Raw genomic sequence first — 21,812 nt, forward strand, 5'->3', positions numbered from 1 at the left:
GTCCAGTCGGGTAGAAGACACGGAAGGTGATGCGCAAGAGAGGAGAGGGATGCTTTCCTTGGCAGGGCCTACCACCCCCAGCTCATTGCCACGTCGCACGGCCGCAGCACAGAGCGCGCTCAGCGACGCTCCAGCAGGACCCCGGGCGGCCTTGCAGAGATTTTCCCTGGAAAATGCCATCCTCAGACCGGCCTCCGGGCGGGGTGGGGTAGGTCCGGCGGGCGGCGCCCTCTGCTCTCCTCCTCCCAAACAGCTCTGAACCACGTTTATGGGACGTTTAATGGGTTAGAACGAAGCGGCTAATAATTCCGCCCACGGAAGCAGGGAGTCCCTCGCAGAACCGACGCTGCCACCGCCTCCCGTGAGGAAGCCACTCAGGCAGGAGGGCGCGGCTGCCGGAGAGCGCCTGCGCCACCCGGTGGCGCCAAAGCCGCGAAGGTGGGCGGAAACCATGGCAACGCGGCGAGACGTTCGCTACGCCGCGCGTGATGACGGTCTGGGGAGCGCCCCTAACGCCGGATTATGACGCAGCCGGCGGCGCGGGCCCTGCGGTCTCGCGTGACCGCGGACGCAGCCTCCTGGCCTCCAAACAGCAGCAACGGCAGAGGCAGGCGGGCGAGGTCAAGATGGTGGCTCCGCGGGCGGGGGAGGCGTTGGAGGGAGGAGGAGCCAGACCTTAGCCGGCCGGAAACACAGACACCCAGAGGCCTCCCGGGAGCCTCCGCCGCCTGCTCCAGCTCGAGAGACGCGAGCGGGCGGCGGGGCAGGCGGTGAGACAGACCGGAGAGGAGGGAGGGCGGGGGCGGAGTCGCCCGCCTTAGCCCCCGCCCCTGGCCGTGGTCCCGGGCCCTGCCCCGCGCGGCCCTGCCCGGCTCGCCCAGCCCCGGTGTGGCAGCGGCTCATGGCGGCGGTGGGGCCCCCGCAGCAGCAGGTGCGGATGGCCCATCAGCAGGTCTGGGCGGCGCTCGAGGTGGCGCTCCGGGTGCCCTGCCTCTACATCATCGACGCCATCTTCAACTCCTACTACGATTCCAGCCAAAGCCGGTTCTGCATCGGGCTCCAGATCTTCCTCCGGCTTCTTGGTAAGCGGAACCGGGTAGCTTGCGTCCCAGGACGGCTGTGCGGGCCGAGACGTGCTGCAGGGCGCGGGCACCCGCGCGCAGTCAGTGGGTAGTGTGTGTATGTGTGTTTGAGAACCAGTTTCTTTCCCAACAGAGGCATCTTTGCAGGCTGGGAGAGAGGAGGAGATGACACTTGTCTCAGAGTTGACAGCGGAGCAGCCCTCGTCAAGAGTCAGCCCTCCGTTCATTTTTGCACCCGAGGGTGGGGAGAAAGCATGGATGTGTGAGCATGCGGCTCTTTGCCTGCTGTTTCTCTTGGGGAATGAGTACTGGCTTGCCGCGTCTCCTGCGACAGCCTTGGAAAAACAGCAACTCTGCCCCATCTCGCCGTGTGTGACCTTGGGCTTGTAGTGCCAAGGCCCGGGCCTCAGTTTCCCCCTCTCCAAAATACAGAGCACTCGTATGCTGTCACTTCTGTATCCCCGGGCCCACATGATCATGAAGTGTCTGCGGGAAATGACACCCAAACGAAGGAGACAGGGTTTCGAATGTCAAACCTTGAAACGATTACCAAAAATGCTCATGAAGACAGCGATACTTGTAACGAGTCTTAGCATTTTCCATGAATAGAGAAGGTATTGAAAATCGTTATAAAAATGGCTAGAAAGTGAGGAGACTTTTCCGAGACTCCTGAAAATCACTGCCTTTGTTGTAAATGAATGGAGTGTTAACAATATCCTGTTTCATCCCCCGTCTTTACTTGCATTACCAGTGTGAGAAGCATTTATGCATAACATTTTTTTTTTAAAGCAGCTGAAACTTGGCAAATTTTGTTGATGAGGTAATTCTTGTGATCAGTTTTCAGTAGGCTTGTGATTTTGAAGTGTTGCTGATGAAGGGTTGATGATGAGGTCCTTATTACCGAGACTTTCTGAATTAGGAACCATCTGTTGCTTGTTTATTCCTCCAAAAGGGGGGGAAAAGTGTTGAGTTTTATTATTGGCAATAACATTTTACATTTGTTTGGTACTTTATTTTTGTAAAGCATTTTCACTGTTTTTATCTAACCTAAACTTTACACATCCCTCAGAGGTGGATGGTGCTAATCGCATTTTTTAAATGAGGTAACTGAGGTCCATAGAGACTAAGTGTTTTTGATTTTGATACTAAGTGGTTGCCAGAGCTTGGGCTGAAAAATCTTCTGACATCCAGGGTGGTTCACTTTTCTCCTCTATACAGCTGCTATCCAGATACAGAATGGTATAGTAGTGATCATATGTTAGATCTAAAACTAACAGATGGGACAGTGATGCTCTTTAGCACAAGACTTCTCAGTAACCCACCAGCTACTTGATCCCAGTCATTGCTACTTACCATTACAAAAGTGTAATGCCCTCATTATATGTGGCAAGAAGGGAGCTGTGTGATTTCACAGTGCATATAATATGGAATCATCATGTTCTACACCTGAAACTAATGTGTTATATGTCAGTTATACCTCAGCTTCAAAAAGAGCATTAAGTGGTTTTAATGGTTTATGCTCAACATATTTTGCTTCATTTTGGTACTGGTAGATAAGTGATTTCAGTTAAAGTGAAATTCGTAAGTGGGGGGGGGGCCTGTTGGGATGGCATTTTATTTCTGCCAGTTAGAAGCCATTCATCAAGATCATAGATTAATAGGCTCTTACTTAACTCAGTATAGTTACTTAGGGGTTCCAGCTGAGCCTGATCAACTACCAGCCCTCTTTCCCTGCCATACCCACCCACATTAGTTAGGGATATGCATGCGGGCAAGATCTGTGCCGTTTTTTGGCATCAAGAGACTGAGAAGTGAGAAGAATTACCATTTTTGTTCCTCAACCCCATAGGATGGGAGAGAGCTTGCTAGAGAGAGAACAGAAGCTAACAGACTTCTAAGGAGCTTTATCAATTTTGGGATAACCCAAGTGCTGCTTTGGAAACTCACCACATATAACTACAGGGATGACTTTCGTCACTTCTGTTTTAAGAGGAGGTCATGGTGGAGCAAAAAAAAAAAAAAAAAAAAAAAAAAAAAAGGCCACAAGAACCAAAAAACAAAACAGCTGTGTTTGAGGGGATTCATGTATTCTTTGGCAAATGTGTAGCCACTGCCTTGAATGTTCTTTTGACCTGCAACTTCGTGTCCTTTTGAGAAGCCTTTGAGACCAGGTGCTTAAAGGCAGTGCTCTTGAGAGTTGAGCTTTAGGCTAAGGAGCTTTAAGGAAAAGGGAGTATTTTCCTTAATTAAATCATGTGTAGTTTAAGAACCCTGAACAGTAATTTTGGTATTTTCTTTGTAACCCATGCGTATTCTTATGGTAAATCATGGAAGCTGTATTTGGCAAGTTAAAGAATGTGACCTCAGGCAAGTGATTTAACTGCGCTGTGCCTCCCTTTTCTTAACATTTTTAAAGATGGGCAGTGATGGTCTGTCTCAGGATGCTAAGGATGGTAAGTGAGTTAGGATGTAAGCTCTTAGAACAGTACCTGGACCTAGGAAAGGCTGTCTAAGTGTTAGCTATTAATAAGCTTGATAGCTTTAAAAAAAAAAATAATGCTTCGGTTAAGACCATACTGTTAGACATTTTGGTCTTTTGAAGGCCTCAGTGAAATTTTGGTGCTTTGTACCCACAATTTTTTGTTCACACTTTGTAAGAAATACAACCTATTTTCCACATCTATCACCTGGACTGCTACTTACGTTATACCAGTGTAATTTGCTAATTTTTCATACTTGTGAGAATGATAAAATTCTTTTTTTAAAAAATGTTTGTTTGTTTATTTATTTTTTAGAGAGAGAGAATCCTCAAGCAGGCTCAGCACTGTCAGCGCAGAGCCCAACATGGGGCTCCGTCTCACAAACTGTGAGATCATGACCTGAGCTGAAATCAAAAGTCGGACGCTTAACCGACTGAACCACTCAGGCACCCCAGAATGATAAAATTCTTAAAAACTGGTTTTGTTGCTAAAGATTTACCCTGAATGAAAACAAATGTCTTCAATTTTTGAGGCCCATCCAATGAGGCAGCTTACGTTGTTACTGAAAGTGACAGATTTGTGTCTAAAAGCTACCAGAGGATAGTTGAAATTAATTGTTCGATCTAGTTTGTTTTTTTTTTTTTTAAATAATCGTTGACCTCTCAATACTACTGTCTGTAAATCTCAAAACTTGTCAAATCTCATCTTTTTCTTTAAAATGGAATTGTAAACATGGAAATCTATTCTCTGGAAAGCATTACCAATTTTATATCTGGTCTGAAAAATTTACTCCTCTCCTACAAAAATGTACCACCACTGCACTTGCATTTGGTATCCAACTAATACAAGAATTTCAGCAGATTAGAATATAAAGCATCTCATTTTGGAGATCCAAAAAATACGAATCACAGCATATGGAGTATTTAAGAATATTAAGCTATTCTTAGGAGGTGTTAAATGCTAAATGAAATGCAACCCAGTGCGGCATAATGCTGAATTAGCAAATCTAAATCCAAGGCAGAAAACGCAAGCAGACGAGTTTGATAGTATTACTCATGTAATGATAATTCATTGAAGTAGAAAGGCCTTTCTAAACACAAGGAAACCCAGAAGTTACAAGGAAAAAATTGATAAATTTGAGCGCATAAAAATGGAAGACTTTTTTTGTGACAAAACTCTTTTTTAAAAAATTCTTAAAAATGGCAAACTGAGGGGAAAGTATTCACACTGCATAAGATTGAATAAAAGTTTTACTTTTAAGAAAAGACTTACTTAAAGAAAAACTTAAACTCCCAGAGAAGAATGGGCCCAAGATAAAGTAGTTTCCAATAAATGAAATGCAGATGGTCAGTAAGCAAAAACAAAAAACAAAAACAGCCTCATTTACAGTTAAGGAAATGCAGGCAACAAGATTTCAGTTACCAGACTGGTGAAGAGTTCAGCATTCAAATAAAAGTTATACTATATACAAAGTTCAAATAAAGTTATACAGTTTTGGTATGCTGTCACTTCTGTGTAAAGCCATTTGGTTCTGTCTCTTGAAATCCGTCATCCATCTTTTGACTCAACAATTCCAATTCTAAGAATTTGACCTAATGATATAATTGTACTTGTGCAAGACTATGGGAAAGGATTTTCATGGCAGCATTGTTGGTAATAACAAATTGTTGGTCTAAATATCTATTAGATATCTAACTTAGGTAATCTAAGTATCTAAAAGGAATCTGTTCTTTATATTAGGTTTAGACATGAAATGGAGTTTTTGAAAAGAATGAGATAGGTATTTTTGGTGGTATAGAAAGAACTCAGAAAACCTTTGAAGTGAAAAAACAGTGAAGCAATAGTACTTTTGACACCATAGGGATAGACTGGGGATTTTCAACAGCAACCCTATTGATGTTTTGGACTGGATAATTCTTGGGGGGGGGGGGCATTGGGGAGGGTTGCTGTTCTGTGAATTATAGGATTTTCAGCAGCATCCTTGTCCTGTTCCCATTACATACCCATTAGCATCCCTCTTCCTCCTTTTGTGACTGCTAAAAATGTCTCTAGACATTTAGATATTACCAAATGCTGGGTGTGGGGAAGTGGGGTTGGGGCAAAATCTGATCCTAGCTGAGAATCACTGAGATAGATAAATAGACCAATAGCACAGAATAGAAACCCCAGAAACAGAGCATCCATGTATATAGAGAAACTTGATGTGTTTCAGAGGTAGAATTGAAGTACGTACATTGAGGTAAATACAGACTATTCAGGTAGTGGTCATTTAGTTACATGGAAAAAATTACACTGGGTCCATACCTCACATCAATATATAAATAGTTTTAGGTGGATTAATACCTAAATGTGAAAAGCAAAACTTTAAAAATATGTAGAAGAAAATATAGGAGAATATAGAGTTTTTTTAACCTTCGAGTAAGGGAGAAATGCTTTAAAAATGTATGAAAGTAAATGTATAAATAAAGATTGGTAAATCCAACAATATTAAAATTAAAAACCTCTGTCAATCAAAAGGCAGCAGCAGAAATGTGAAAAGATCAGCCACATACCTGCAGAAGATATTTGCATTACAGATAACTGATAAAGAATTTGTAGCCAGAATATTTTTAAATGTCTACAATTCAAGAAGGAAAAACCGCTCCATAGATAAATGGTCAAAAGATAAATTGGCAATTCACAGAGAAAGAAACATGGTCAATAAATCGGAAGATGCCCTCTTTGATAAGTAATCAGAAATGCAATTTTTAAAAAAGATTATAAAAACTCCACTATTACAATGACATCCTCTTTGGATGAGAAGCAAAAAGAATGAGTTCGTGAATGTGTGTTTGCTTATGCAAGACTTTGTTTACTCTTCATTTTATACCCATACCTTTTGACTTTAAAAAAATTATACTCACATTTCTTTTTTTTTTTTTTTTTTCAACGTTTATTTATTTTTGGGACAGAGAGAGACAGAGCATGAACGGGGGAGGGGTAGAGAGAGAGGGAGACACAGAATCGGAAACAGGCTCCAGGCTCTGAGCCACCAGCCCAGAGCCCGACGCGGGGCTCGAACTCACGGACTGCGAGATCGTGACCTGGCTGAAGTCCGACGCTTAACCGACTGCGCCACCCAGGCGCCCCTCACATTTCTTTTTAATAAAAACGTTAAAAATCTTAGTTTAGAAGCAAAAATTTAGTTTTCTTATTAATAAAAGACTTAGAATGCCCTTTTAAACCCCAAATGAGAATTCTGTAGAAATACTTTATGCTCTCGTTTATTTATCAAGTACACCTACAGATTAACATTCCAAGATATTTTATTTACTTGGTCTACATTTTATTGCTTGGGACTCTCTTTGGATTACGGTAATCATAACATTTCTGTGTTGTTCATTCTTTACTTTGTTAGGCATTTAAATGTTTTTCCATAGTTTTCTTTAGATTGTGTTTAAAAGGTATTTAAAGATATCTGGAGAGTTATAAATGTTATGTCTTATTTCCTTCCAGTTTTTAGTCCTCAGTTTCTAGACAGGGTTAAAGGTATGAATGGACTTTACACCTAAAGGGGTTAAACACTTTGTTGTGCGCCATGCATGGCAGTGTTTGTTTTGTTTGCTTATTTTGGTAATCAAGTTGAAAAGGCCCTGAACTCTTTCATGAATAGAGTTTGTATGTATCTTCCACGCTCCTGAATTGATTTTGATACTTGGCTCTTTTCCTACTGTGAGAACTTCAGTGGAACTCTAATCACTGGGTACTGAGATCCCTGATCTCCAGCGTCCAAGGTGATTTTTCTTCATAAAGTAGCATTTATATATAGTCTTGATTGCTTCTTCAGGTTACTCTTAAATCCTAATGAGAAATCTACCCCTGCGCTTAATTTTCTTAGGCCTTCAGGATAAATACCAAGAGTTTTATGTCTGAAGTTGTAAAAACGCAACAAACCTTGGTATTATTTCAATGTTAAAAGGCCATAAGAGGGAATGTTACTTGAGAGGCTTGTTACTTGGCACGTGGGCTTTTTCTGTGAGATGAGAGCTGATTTTTCCTACATTCCATACATAGGAACATGAGCATAAAAGAAAACTGTAAGAACCTTACATGCAAACTGTGGGTAGGAATTAAAATAATTTTAAACTATTCTTGAAATGTTTTGTCATTATTGTAGCCTGGAATATAATTTTAATCATGAAAAGTAACAGTTTCTTACTGTTACTTGCTGGGGCGCATCCAGACTTGGAGTATAGTCTCACTACGTTGGCCATCATCTCCCCCTTTTTTCCTTTGATACATTTGCATGAAGCAAAATAGCACTTTTTCTACAGCAATATTTGGAAAAATCCAGTCATTCCTTCATTTGTGTATGAAAATAAGCTTTAAGGAAAAGAGCTGTTAGAATAAAAAGGACTGGTTTATAAATTACAACAGAGTTCATGGTTATTCACAGGTAAAGATTAATTTACCATTTTGTGGATAGCAAGTTGACAAAAATAATTTATAGTCCCTGTTTGGCTTTCTCCATTTTAAGTGGCATAAAATAGGACTGAAGTTATTTGGGTTTTATTTTGACTTATTTTAGGAGATTAGGTTAAGTTTTGTCTCAGGAAAAATACATTTTTTTTTTTTTTTCCACATAGAAAAAGTAAGATTACACATAGTGGGTGAGTAAATTCTGTTTCCTGTACCGTACGTGAAAAATGTTTCTAATCCAACCCAAAAACCCATTTTCTAGTGAAAGGGCCCGTTCCCACCTGTCAGCTCTTTGGGAGATTATCAGTGACCACTTGCTCCAGGAATTAGGTGGTTCTTGTGCAGACATGTATGTGTCTTTCAGGTGATTGTGCCCTTCTCTCCTTTTCACGAATAATCTGACACGTGAGCACAGGATAAATTTTAAGTTCATAGGCAAAGCCATCATTGAGAACTAGCCCTTGCTTTTTTACATGCAATAGACTGTAAAATGCCTCCATTGTAATATGCAGTGTCTTTCTTGATTACGTGTTGAAATAAGGTGGGTAGATGATGTTTTTGGCGTTTGCCACTTTTTCTGTACTCCAAGCTCTGGTTTCTCAGTTTTGTCTTACCTTTCCATAGGTTTCAGTTTCCAGGTGGGCTGTATTTTGCGGTTACCTTTACAAATATAATCTAGAACGCAGCAGAAATATTTCCCCAATGTGACTTCAATGAACAATGAAATAATTGTATTTATTTTCTGCAGAATATTTTAGGATCCATAGATGTGCAAGGTAGGAACCTAGCTTGCTACCAAGAATATATTGTATAGCAGGGTAGATGACCTACTCAGATAACTACAAACTACAACATCAGGTAGTATATGAGTATTGGGCGTTTCCCCAAGTTCTGTGGGTAAGTTGAAAGATCAGTCACTACCAGAGAAAATGGGTCGATTGGATGGGTAGGATTCAGACAGGGATTTGGGAAGCCCATCATACCAAGCAAAGAGAAGAATGTAAACATAGCTGCAGTTGTGGCAGAGAAAGGGGTATGTTTGAGAAAGAAGTCTGGAGTGGTGGTCTGTGTTGGGAGGAGCGCTACTCTAAAGCACGTTGGATCCTTGAATGTTTGGACAAGGAATGTAGATTTCACTTGATAGTAACTTCAAGAGCCACCGCTTTGGAGCATAGAAATGAAGAAAGGCAGTTTGGTGTTGGACTGGATAGATTTGGACAAGAGCTTTTAGGCACCAGCTAACAGGTTGGTGTCGCTGAGTAAAGGGACATAATAGGTGTTAGCAGAATTGGCAAATAACTGTCAAAGTTGGAGGATGTGGGGCTAGAGGTGCCATTAAGAGAATAATGGTACGTGTAACTGAAATTGGAAATTGCAAGAACTATTTTTTTTTTTCTTTCAACGTTTATTTATTTTTGGGACAGAGACAGACAGAGCATGAACGGGGGAGGGGCAGAGAGAGAGGGAGACACAGAATCGGAAACAGGCTCCAGGCTCTGAGCCATCAGCCCAGAGCCTGACGCGGGGCTCGAACTCACGGACCGCTAGATCATGACCTGGCTGAAGTCGGACGCTTAACCGACTGCGCCACCCAGGCACCCCTGCAAGAACTATTTGAAGTGAGTTAGGTTTTAGAAATTTTGAGTGTTTCAGTTGTAAGGTAGAGGTGAAACTAGGTGAATATTTGGATATTGTTTCCGTAGTTGAAACCTTGGGCAATAATGTTGATTGTGATCTCACTTAAATTTGTCAGAGTTGGGGTGCCTGGGTGGCTCAGTCTGTTGAGTGTGTAACTTTGGCTCAGGTCATGACCTCACTGCTCCTGAGTTCAAGCCCCACATCGGGCTCTGTGCTGACAGCTCGGAGCCTGAAGCCTGCTTCAGATTCTGTCTCCGTCTCTCTGCCCTTCCCCTGCTCATGCTCTGTCTCTCTCAAATATAAAAAAATAAAAACATTAAAAAAATTAAAAAAAAAAAACTTGTCAGAGCACAAAGAAAGATGATCCTGGATGCATGTCACACTGTACATTGGTTACATACAGAGTGTGGGGGGAGGGCTTTATTATCATTTTAAAAAAATGTTTGAGAGCGAGCACGAGCAAGGGGAGGGACAGAGAGAGAATCCCGAGAAAATCTGTATACTGATAGTGCAGAGCCTGATGTGGGGCTCAATCTCATGAACCGTGAAAACATGACCTGAGCTGAAGTCACCAGTTGGATGCTTAACCAACTGAGCCACCCAAGGCGCCCCTTATTACCAGTTTTTAAAACATGTTTTGGTTTTCTAAGTGTTACTTCTGTAATTTAGAGAATAAAAAGGGTTGACTATTTGTAGTAAAAGATACAGTAATTACAGGAAAAAAGAGAACTTTGGAGGATGTTTCTGAAATCTGCAGGAAAGTATGTAGAAAAAAAAAAACCCTGATTTTGGACCCATGGGAGAATGCAGATTTAAGGAGCAGGAAAAATAAAAGCCAGCAGGAGTTCACTGTTTGAGGAAAAGGAGGCCTTAGGTGTAATTATAAAAGTTAAACTTGATTTCCTAAATGTGACTTTTAAGAAAAAGGAATCTAAGGTTTAATAGGCAAATATTTGCATTTTGATTATTTTTAATTCTTCATGTTTTTTTTAAAGTAATGGAATTGTTTTAAATATTTTTAGTGATTATGAAATTATAAAGGATATGTTCTTTCAAGATTTTAAAACATTAAAATGTATGTATCACTACAAACTGATCTTGAAGATAATTTTGGGGTCTGGACATACAGTACTACTGGAATTACTTTGGGAATTAGAACATAAAGGAATAAGATTTTTTAAAATATTGTTTGGTCTGTTCTGGTGAACCCTGACTTTACAAAACCTTTATTGGCCTTTAAACCTAAATTGTCTTGAGGCTTAGTTAAGTTCGTAACTTTGAAAATATTCATATTTCCTGAGTAAGGGGAGAATGGCATAATTATTAGAAAAACATTCTTAAAAATGTTGTGTTCAAATGACCTGTTCTTTCTTTTTTTCTTTTTTTTTTTTTTCTCTCTTGTTTAGGTATATTTGTATCCAGTATTGTTCTGATCTTGTCACAACGATCACTTTTCAAGTTTTACATGTACAGTTCGGCCTTTCTATTAGCTGCAACTTCAGTGTTGGTAAATTATTATGCTTCTTTGCACATTGACTTCTATGGTGCCTACAACACATCAGCTTTTGGAATTGAGCTGCTTCCTCGCAAAGGGCCCTCGCTATGGATGGCACTCATCGTTCTCCAGCTGACCTTGGGCATTGGATATATTACACTACTGCAGATCCATTCCATCTATTCACAACTAATTATTTTGGATCTCTTAGTTCCTGTAATAGGCCTGATCACAGAGCTGCCATTACACATCCGAGAGACTTTAGTTTTTACTTCTTCCTTGATTCTCACGTTAAACACAGTGCTTGTCTTGGTAGTGAAACTTAAGTGGTTTTATTATTCTACACGATATGTTTATCTTTTAGTGAGGCACATGTATCGAATTTATGGATTACAGTTATTAATGGAGGACACATGGAAGAGGATTCGTTTTCCAGATATACTGAGAGTCTTCTGGCTAACAAGAATTACAGCTCAGGCTACGGTGTTGATGTACATCTTAAGGATGGCAAATGAAACTGATTCCTTCTTTATTTCTTGGGATGATTTCTGGGACCTCATTTGCAATCTTATAATTAGTGGATGTGATTCTACACTAACTGTACTGGGCATGAGTGCTGTAATTTCCTCAATAGCCCATTATTTGGGCCTTGGAATATTGGCTTTTATTGGATCCACTGAAGAGGATGACAGGCGACTTGGCTTCGTAGCACCTGTTTTATTTTTTATTTTGGCTCTTCAGACTGGTTTAAGTGGGCTAAGACCAGAAGAGAGACTTATTCGCTTAAGTAGAAACATGTGCCTTTTATTAACTGCAGTCCTGCATTTCATCCATGGGATGACAGACCCTGTATTAATGTCTCTCAGTGCCTCTCATGTGTCATCTTTTCGTAGACATTTTCCTGTGCTCTTTGTCTCAGCTTGCCTGTTTATTCTTCCCGTTTTACTCAGTTACGTGCTTTGGCATCACTATGCGCTAAATACGTGGTTGTTTGCAGTTACAGCCTTTTGTGTGGAACTCTGCTTAAAAGTAATTGTTTCTCTCACTGTTTATACATTATTCATGATTGACGGCTACTATAACGTCCTTTGGGAAAAGCTTGATGATTATGTCTACTATGTTCGTTCAACAGGCAATATTATTGAATTTATATTTGGAGTAGTGATGTTTGGAAATGGGGCTTACACTATGATGTTTGAGTCAGGAAGTAAAATTCGGGCTTGTATGATGTGTCTACATGCATATTTTAACATCTACTTACAAGCAAAAAACGGCTGGAAGACATTCATGAATCGTAGGACTGCTGTTAAGAAAATTAATTCACTTCCTGAAATAAAAGGGAGCCGCTTACAAGAGATAGATGATGTGTGTGCAATCTGCTATCATGAGTTTACGACCTCTGCTCGCATCACGCCATGTAATCATTATTTCCATGCACTTTGCCTTCGGAAATGGCTGTACATTCAAGATACTTGTCCAATGTGCCATCAAAAAGTGTACATCGAAGATGACATTAAGGATAACTCAAATGTATCTAACAACAATGGATTTATTGCACCGAATGAAAATCCAGAGGAAGCTATAAGGGAAGCTGCTGCTGAATCTGACAGGGAATTGAACGAAGAGGACAGTACAGATTGTGATGACGATGTTCAAAGAGAAAGAAATGGAGTGATTCAGCAACACACAGGCCCTGCGGCTGACGAGTTTATTAATGATGATACTGACTGATTAAAATAGCATTTGCTAATCATTGAGGTATTTGTTTAAAATTCAGTTCATCCAAAATGGAGTAATATGCTTCACTTCAGTGTGTAACCAAGCACAAAAACAGTATCCATGTTGAATCTGTGAATGGTTTTCCGTTTACTGTGATGTGCTACTGTAAATATACCTCTTTAATTACTTCTGGTCTCTTTGGTGACCTATTTAAATTTGTGTACATTGTTGTACATAGAATAAAATGTTTTCACGTTTTTATGACAAAATTTGAACAACTAGCTTTTTAATAGATGTAATGATAATACAGTGCATCAACTGTGCCAAAGATTCCTCAATGAAAGCATATGAAAGTATCTAACTGTGGACCTTAGTTTTTCTTTAAAATGGATGGGAGGAATGAAAATGCAAATCAGAGGAAACCACATTACGTGAAAGAAATAAAATAATTTGGACCAGAGGATAAAAGCTATACCTGGGGTATTTTAAAACAAAGGCAAAATAGGCTGCCGGAAGAGACTTTCTTGAAATTTGAGAGCAGCCCCTTGTGGAGCTGGGGTGGAAAGTCATGATTCAGAGATTGTGTAAGAGTTGAGAAACAGGTTTATCTCAACTAAACTTTGGGATATAAACCAGAATGTGCTACTTGTTTAATTTTGATGTAAAAAAACAAAACAAAAACCCAGTATGCTTATTGGCCATTCTGTGTTTGCAGCGTTGACATAAAATTGTCCTTTCAGACTTTGGAAGAGATTCCAAGATGAAATATTTGGGAGTTTTCATTGATGTAAACTAAGACATTAGTTGACATTAAACATTTTTTGATCTGACTTTATGGGTTAAAAATGAGGGGGATGGTGTGCAGTAACATACAATAACTTTCCATTCAACTTCCAGAGCATTTCTTTATTCAGTCCTTTAGTAAGGTTTACCGTGAAATTTTACATACATGATGGAAAATGGAAAGGACATACTAATTACATGTCAGGAAAAAAGATTTTAATGGTGTTGTTATATAGTGTATTGGCTAATTCCAGTGGATCCTGCTCTCTCACTGCTGACATTATCTCCAGTATTTGACTAAAAGAGAAAACAAAAATGGATGGTTACTTCCAAGTACCTGCTCGGTTTTAAAGGTTTTCTCTTCATCCGTGCAAAGGAAGCTCTTGTACTAGCACCTTTAACATAACAAGCTTTAACCAGCTATAAAGTTTTCAACAGAAAGGCCGAACTGCTGCCATATTTAAAATAGGGTAAGTTGAGACAAGGACCAGGTTCAAATAAATTCTAAAACCAGCCCATATCATGTCTACCACAAATTAATGGAACTAACCCAGTGAAGACGACGAGTTCTTTTAAACCGTAAGTCATTATGCATTCATTAGTGGGTCATGATGAATTTTCAGAAAATTGTAAGAAAAGGAAAAGTACATTGCACTTAATAAGGGAAGTACTGTTTCATTTTTGTTTGGTTTTATACGTACACGTGTGCTGAGTCGCAAGGTAGGTGGCATTGTGGGTACAGCAAAGTTTGAGCACCTCTGCTAAGAGAATTAGTCTCAGAGGACAGCAGGAAATTGCTGCATCATCATTAGCACAGTGACCGCAAAGGAAGTTACAAGTTATTCACTTGGAATAATGCATGGTTACTGGGGGAGGGGGGAGGAGACGTGCTTTCTCCTCAGTACTTTTTCCCTGCACGATCAAGAACAGCCTGGGTGTCAGATCTTTCAGTTTCTCTGCCTAGAATAATCATCATCATGAGTGTTCTCTAGCCGTACGATATGTAATGTTTTTATACATGAATTAGAAAGTTCTAAAGTCCAAATTAAACATTTAAATATTCTTTGTGTTAAGTTTTTTGTCCCTGCTATGGGTTTCTTAAATATAAGCAACTAAAGCAATTAGGGACAGAGATTAGAGACTTACTGGAATTTTTTAAGTACATAATCGTAACACAAAAGCTTCGCTTAATACAGACTAAATTTTTATTATCTAGATCAAAGTATGCTAAAAGCAGATCTGTTAACATTTAAATTGACATTAAGGACCCAATTTTCTTAGTAAACTACAGAACTTTCCTCTGTTAACTACTCAGAATTAGAACTTACCTGCATAATGTGTGAAATCAGTAAGGTTCCTGCCACCCATCTCCTTTTTCAGTCCTTTCTCTGTGCTGATACGTTAACAGCGTTTTAAAAACAACTGCCATTTTCCTGCTGAAAGTCCTTGGGTCCTGGTGAAATCTAAACTACTAAGGTTGGCATACAGGAGCCCTCACCAGTCTTCCCAGACTTATTACTTACCCGTGCATCCTACTTTTTGTCACAGTAAACTCATTGTTTCCCCTCTGAGCAGCCAAGCCCTTCTGCAGCCTGCCTTGCTCAAGGCGTCTGTCCTGGTCTGGCCTAACTCCCAGTTGCACTTTGTGACCAGTTGAAATGTCACCTTAGTTAAGCTACTTCCCCACAAGGCAGGCAGTGACTATGTCCTGTGCTCCTAGTCGTATATTCATACCTCTGTAACAGAACTAACATCTTGGATTATACTTTCTGCCGCTTTGCTTCAGGAGGGCAAGGATTCCTGTCTGACACCTTCAGTGTCTTATCCAAAGTGTCTGGCAGAATGTGTCTCGTCATCTGCTGGGTGGATGCGGGCGGGGACTTTGATTCTTCTATGTAACCTCAGTAACTTACACCTTCCTGACATACAAGAGCTTCAAAATGTGTTTCGTGGAATTTATAATCTAAAAGGGAGAAACGATCTCTATAAAAATAATTAAAATATAAAACTGTTAATAGATGGGATTGATAAAAATGACTTTTTAAGTAGGAATTAATTAGTAATTAGCGTTAGACTAGAGGCATGTGTGTTTTTGAAATGTGGTTTAAAAACTTTCAGTTTGTAAATGCTGGCTTTCCCAAGCTCAGCCTCCTCAACTGGTATTCATAATTGCAGCTGAGACTCCAGCTTTCTTGCTTAACAGTCTGCACTTGGAAGACCACAGAATTTTGTTTTACAGATGTGTAACCTAGGTCCAGAGCTATACTGTACTTAACATCAAGGCAGTATAGAAAACTGACTTGGATCCCCGTTGGCCAATACTTCCTCTAAGCTGGCTGCTGGGAAAATACCAGTTTGTTGTCTCTAGTGTCTCTTTAAATCTCCGAAAGATTCAGAAATAATTGTCTTCTGACAATCTGCAGGTAGCTGCATTTTATAAAAGTTACAAGTGATTCTTTACTAGCCAGGATTTAAATGTATTCCTCAGCCTATGGGTTTTAAAACATCTGGTTTTAAAATCCTTGCCAACAACAGAATGTTAACAAAGGAAAATCTTTCCAGTATTATTTTTATAGAATAATTTTTCACTTTTCTGCCTGCTGCATTTTAGATCTTATCTGATACACTTACCTGTTAAAAGCTACTTAAAAAATGTATATGAAAGGAATTATTACAACCTAAAATTAACAGTTCAATTGCCTGAACTGGTAAACCATACTTGATTGATACAGTCTAGATTTAAATTATCAGCTTATGCAAACAAAAACTGGATGTGCCCATTAAAATGATATAAAGTTAACCTGTAAGTTACATGCTCTATAGCTCCTTAACAGTTAGATGGGTAAACAGCCCTTCTTTTCACATGCTACATGTATTATAATCAAAAACTAATTCTGAATTTTTTTTTCTCCTTTTGGGGTAGAAAAAGGAAATCCTTTCTATACCTTGCCCTTTTGTTCAGGGGCTCAAAGAAATGTGTTACTTCTTAGGTTTATTCAGGTTGTCAATTCATTTAAAATACAGATACCATTAAAAAGGTCTCCTGCTAAGAGTACATTTTTATAACCATCAGCCAGGAAGCAGTGTGAGAATCTTTTCTGCCTTTCCTACAAAATGACAAATGACCAAAATCACATGAAGTTCTTACTGCTGTAATATAACCACTTTTATTGAGCTGAGAGGTTGAAATGATATGAAGAGGGGCAGAGACAGAGCAACTTAGTGCAAATCCTTCCAAATCGTTTCAAAATGGTGGCCTTTGAGCTGAACCTCATTTGAATTTCACCCAACTTTAGTCCCTTGAGTTCATTCTGTAAGTGGCATTTGGTAGTTGACTTTAGTGTTCTGAAGACCAAGAAAACAAAATACTTACATTATATGGCAGGGTTCATTCCTGTCTTTCACACAGTGCCCATTTTCCCACTTCTTTTTGGTAGGAAACGAAGTTTTTACATATTTTGACCCAGCATGTGTACTTTTCACTCCACACCAAGGTGCATCTGGAGTTGAGCAAAGAAAGAAGTCTCTTCAGAGATTTACCTTTCAAATTACTGATTTTTTAAAAAAAGTTTTAAATGTCTATTTTTGTGTGAGAGAATAGGGGAAGGGCAGAGAGAGAGAGAGGGAGACACGGAATCTGAGGCAGCCTCCAGGCTCTGAGCTGTCAGCACAGAGCCCAATGCGGGGCTCGAGCCCACGAACTGTGAGATCGTGGCCTGAGCCGAAGTCAGACACTTAACTGAGCTGCCACCCAGGCGCCCCTCAAATTACTGTTTTTGTAATGAACGTTATCAAACAAATAATGTAAATTCCTAAATACAAGCTATGATTGAAAGCAAAAAAAAATCTAAGCACAAGATTAAACCTTGAACTCTACAAATTTTTTAATGCATTTTTAAAATTTTAATTGCTTTTTAGGAGTCTCATTTTTTTTCTGCTAACATTACTGTTGGTGTATGACATACTTTTTAAAAAAGAAAGCTGAAAGAACACCAATTATAACCAGAAAAAAGTTAAACCTCTATTTGCCTCTCCTGAATGGAAAACAGTGGCTTTCAATACTAGGATTATTCACTTACCTCTTTCTTTAATAAAGAATTGTAAGAATTTACACATTTTACAAGCATTGTGCTTTTAATAAAATAATTTGTCATGACTCTCCAAGGAAATAAACCTGATTCTTCAGAATGGCTTAGTCCTGACTTTACTAAAAAGTCCATATGTGTAAGTAAAGCCTTAAGTTCAGGGCTAGGTAAAATTTTTAGCTTCTAACCTTGTTTTAAGAGGCAACAGATTAATTTCTAAAATTCTTTGACTAAACCAGTTTGATTTAAATTTATGTACTTTACTTGAAAAGTATCGTAGAATTAAGCCATTACTAAGATGACATTTTGTAAAAAAATGTTTTGAAGATTTTGAAACCCTGAGGTGAAATAAGACCACTAGTTTAATAAAATATTTATAACCTCCTTAGTCACCACATATTCTGACATCCCATTTTTAAGTGCTTGGCTTAGTCAAACTTCTAAAATTGAGAAACTTGATTGGATACTTTTCTGTTAATAAAAACCTCAAAGGTTTTCTGAAAAGTATAATTGTTGAGATTGAGCGTCTTTAAGATATTTAACTTTTGTCTAGCTCTGTTTTGGTATGGTTTAATATGAAAATGAAAGTTCAAAAAGCATAAACTTACCAGTTTCAATCATTAATTTTTCACTAGGTATTGACTTCAAAACTTCCAAATTAGCCTCAGTTTTCAGTGAGCTTAAAAAAAATTTCAGAGATAATAAGGTATATTTAATGAGGAACTTTTTTTTGTATTATAAACTTACCTAAAACATTACAAAACCTAAAATCCCCAAACAAAACTTTGGTTGGCTCTAATGGCAGTATACGCATTTCTATCCTTACAGAATCCGGATTAAGATCTATTCCAACCATATCCTGGCTTTTGGGGGATGCAGTTTTTTTTGTGCTTATCAGTTGAGCAATAAAAATCAGTCTGTGTAAAACTTTATTTAAAGAATTCATTTGCTTCCCTGGGTAATTTGCATAACGTAGAAAGGCTCAAAATGCTGAGTTTGAAGGTCTGGTCAGTTCTGTATGGGCCAAGTATTGGTACAAAGATATCAAAATTAATGCTTCACTAACCAGAAATCGAATCTTCACAAAGGATGAAAATCATAGTCTCAGAACGAGCAGCATTTAACAAGGAATGAAAATGACAACCTAGTTAGAGATGTCAGTTTGAGTCTCCTTTTTTGGTGCCCTTTCCCCCACATCTAGAAACAGGATCTTCCATTACTTTTGACATTCTGAAACTTGATGTGTTAGAACCCTTCCAATTTAGACCCCACCCCCCACCCCCAACTCTGAGAAAAATTATGGGAAAAAAGGAATTTTCCTCTCTTGTCTTCTCTCTTTCTGGGACTTTTATTAGTCAATTTTAGGACTCCTGAATTAGTCTGCTAGGCCTTCTTTCTTTCATCCATTCCTGGGAAATTAACTTTCATTTCCTTAACTTTCATTTTCAGACCACGAGACGACTGTTTTATTGGTCTCAGTTCTTCACCTTCCTTGAATAGAAATGTATCTATACCCTTGCCATGGTTTCTTAGAAGGAGGAGCTTAAATCTGGCCATGAGCAGAAGCTTGAAATGCACTGTTTTGATTTTGATGGCACTTTTGTGATCTGAGAGTAGCATGCATTTAACATCTGTTGCCTCTTCAGCCTGGGCATCCAGAATGAAAACACGTAACTTGGATCTGAATTCAACATGTAGCCTGAAAGATCTGCCTCTATCAGTCAACCCCTAGCTAACCCAAAGACTCAGCAGTAAGAAAAAAATACCTCCTGTCATATGCCAATGAGTTTTGGGATGGTTTGCTATATAATGTAATGATGATTAATACTGTCCTTACGTTGCATTTTTAATTTTAGCATATATATAACTTTCTTTCTGGAGAGGTTAAAATATATATAAAACTAGAATATAAAAACCCCCATGTATTCATTACTTGGCCCCATCAGTTATCAACTCCTGGCCGATAACGATCCCATCCACTCGTCCCAAACCTCTTCTATATAATCTTGAAGGAAATTCAAATTGTTGTAGTTTCTACATTTTAGCATTTATTTCAGAAAATATTTCAGCATGTATCTTTAAGCATGAATATTAAAAAAAATGCAACCACAATACTATTATCATGTTTAAGAAACCCCAACTCTTTTAATATACCAGTATTCAAACTGTCACAGTGTCCTACATTCTTGTTGTTTGTTTGACTTAGGATCCAAATGGGAGCCACACATTGCAGTCTAAATCTCTTAACCTGTTAAATTTTCCTGCATCTCTTCTTCCCCTTAAAATTTATTTTATGAAGAAACCCAGTTGTTTGCTTTGAAGTTTCCTGGTCTTGATTCCGTCTGTCTCCATCTGGCTTTGTGTCGGGCCTCTGTATACTGTCCTGTTGATGTATATGTCTGTTTTTGTGCCAGTACCATACAGTTTGGTAGGTTCCTTTTGTAACGGAAGCATAGTGAACATACAATATTACAGTAGTTACAGGTGTAAACCATAGAGCTTTGACATTTGTCTACAAAATGCTCACCATACAAACTTATTACACTATTATTGACTATATTCTCTACATTGTATTTTGCATCCCCATGACTAATTTATAACTGGAGTCTGTACCTCTAAATCCCCTTAAAACAGCCACCAGTTCTCTATTTTTAATTTTTTTGTTTGGTCATTTATTTTTTAGATTCCACACAGAAGTGAAATCATAAAGTATTTGTCTTTCTTTGTCTGACTTATTTCACTTAGCATAATACCCTCTAGGTCCATACATGTTGCATATTGCAAGATTTCATTCTTTTTTATGGCTGAGTAACATCCCATTTTGTATATGCAAACCTTTGTCCATTCATCTATTGACAGGCACTTAGATTTTTTCCATATCTTGGTGGTTGTAAATAATGGTGCCGTTAACACAGGGATGCATGTATCTTTTTGAATTAGTGCTTTTTTTTTTCAGGCAGATAAGCAGAAGTGTAATTATTGGATTGTGTGGTATTTCTATTTGTAATTTCTTGAGGAACTGCCATACTGTTTTCCATAGTACCCGTACCAATTACAGTCCCACCAACCCTGCACAAGGGTTCCCTTTTCCACACCCTTGCCAACACTTGTTATTTCTTGTCTTTTTGATACTAGCCATTCTAACTGGCGTGAGGTGATACCACATTGTGGTTTTGATTTGCATTTCCCTGATGGTTAGAGACATTGAGCATCTTTCCATGTGTCTGTTGGCATGTGTATGTCTTCTTTGAAGAAATGTCTGTTCAGGTCTTCTACCCATTTTTAAACTAGATTTTTTTATTGGTGTTGAATTGTATGAGTTCTTTACATGTTTTGGGTATTAACCACTTATCAGGCTTATCATTTGCAAATAGTTTCTTCCATTCAGTATGTTGCCTTTTTGTTTTGTTGATGTTTCCTACACTGCGCATAACCTTTTACTTCAATGTAATTCCTGTTGCTTATTTTTTATTCTGTTGCCCTTGCCTGAGAACAAATCCAAAAAATATAGCTAAAACTGATGTTTAAGAGTTTACTGCCTACGTTTTCTTTTCTTTCTTGAACTTGATGTTCAAGAGTTTACTGCCTATGGTTTCAGATCTTACATTTGGGTCTTTAATCCATTTTGAATTATTTTTGTTTATGATCTAAGAAAGTGGTCATTTTCCCAACACCATTTATTGAAGAGACGATCTTTTCTCCTGTGTATTCTTGCCTCCTTTGTTGTAAATTATTCACTGTACAAGTATGGATTTATGCCGGAGCTCTGTATTCTGTTCCACTGATATGTGTCTGTTTTTACAAAATTTTATTTAAGTAATCTCTACACCCAATGTGGAGCTTGAACTCACAACCCCGAGATCAAGAGTCACATGCTCCTCTGACCAAGCCAGCCAGGCACCCCCTTGTGTGTTTTTGTGCCAGTATCATATAGTTTTGATTACTATAGCTTTGTAGTATAGTAAATCTGAGATTGTGATAAGATTGCTTTAGCTCCTCAGGGTGTTCTGTGGTCCCTTACACATCTTAGGATTTTCTCTGAAAAATATTACTGGTGTTTTGATAGGGATTA

General features: G+C 38.8%; 2 protein-coding genes across 7 annotated transcripts in view; one reads left to right on the forward strand and one right to left on the reverse strand.

Moving 5' to 3' along the window:
- Window positions 1–555: 555 nt before the first annotated feature.
- RNF139 (ring finger protein 139) lies at window positions 556–13,228 on the forward strand. The gene is made up of 2 exons (XM_047842092.1): window positions 556–1,082; window positions 11,065–13,228. Exons 1-2 carry the CDS (start codon window positions 902–904, stop codon window positions 12,882–12,884), a joined length of 2,001 nt encoding a protein of 666 aa, XP_047698048.1. The 5' UTR covers window positions 556–901; the 3' UTR covers window positions 12,885–13,228.
- A 529-nt stretch (window positions 13,229–13,757) lies between these two features.
- The window catches only part of TATDN1 (TatD DNase domain containing 1), a 45,272-nt gene continuing 37,217 nt past the window's right edge, over window positions 13,758–21,812 (reverse strand). For 5 of the 6 annotated variants that reach the window (XM_047842094.1, XM_047842098.1, XM_047842096.1 and 2 more), the window contains 3 exons: window positions 18,349–18,419; window positions 17,029–17,155; window positions 13,758–13,952 (listed from right to left, as the gene is read on the reverse strand). In XM_047842094.1, coding sequence (XP_047698050.1) covers window positions 13,850–13,952; window positions 17,029–17,155; window positions 18,349–18,419 — 301 coding nt within the window. In that variant the 3' untranslated portion in view covers window positions 13,758–13,849. Of the gene's footprint in view, window positions 13,953–17,028; window positions 17,156–18,348; window positions 18,420–18,448; window positions 20,177–21,812 lie in introns of those variants that run through there. The other variant, XM_047842095.1, reaches the window with a different exon arrangement.

The sequence above is a fragment of the Prionailurus viverrinus genome, chromosome F2 (genome assembly GCF_022837055.1).
Source record: "Prionailurus viverrinus isolate Anna chromosome F2, UM_Priviv_1.0, whole genome shotgun sequence".
Taxonomy (NCBI): Eukaryota; Metazoa; Chordata; class Mammalia; order Carnivora; family Felidae; genus Prionailurus; species Prionailurus viverrinus.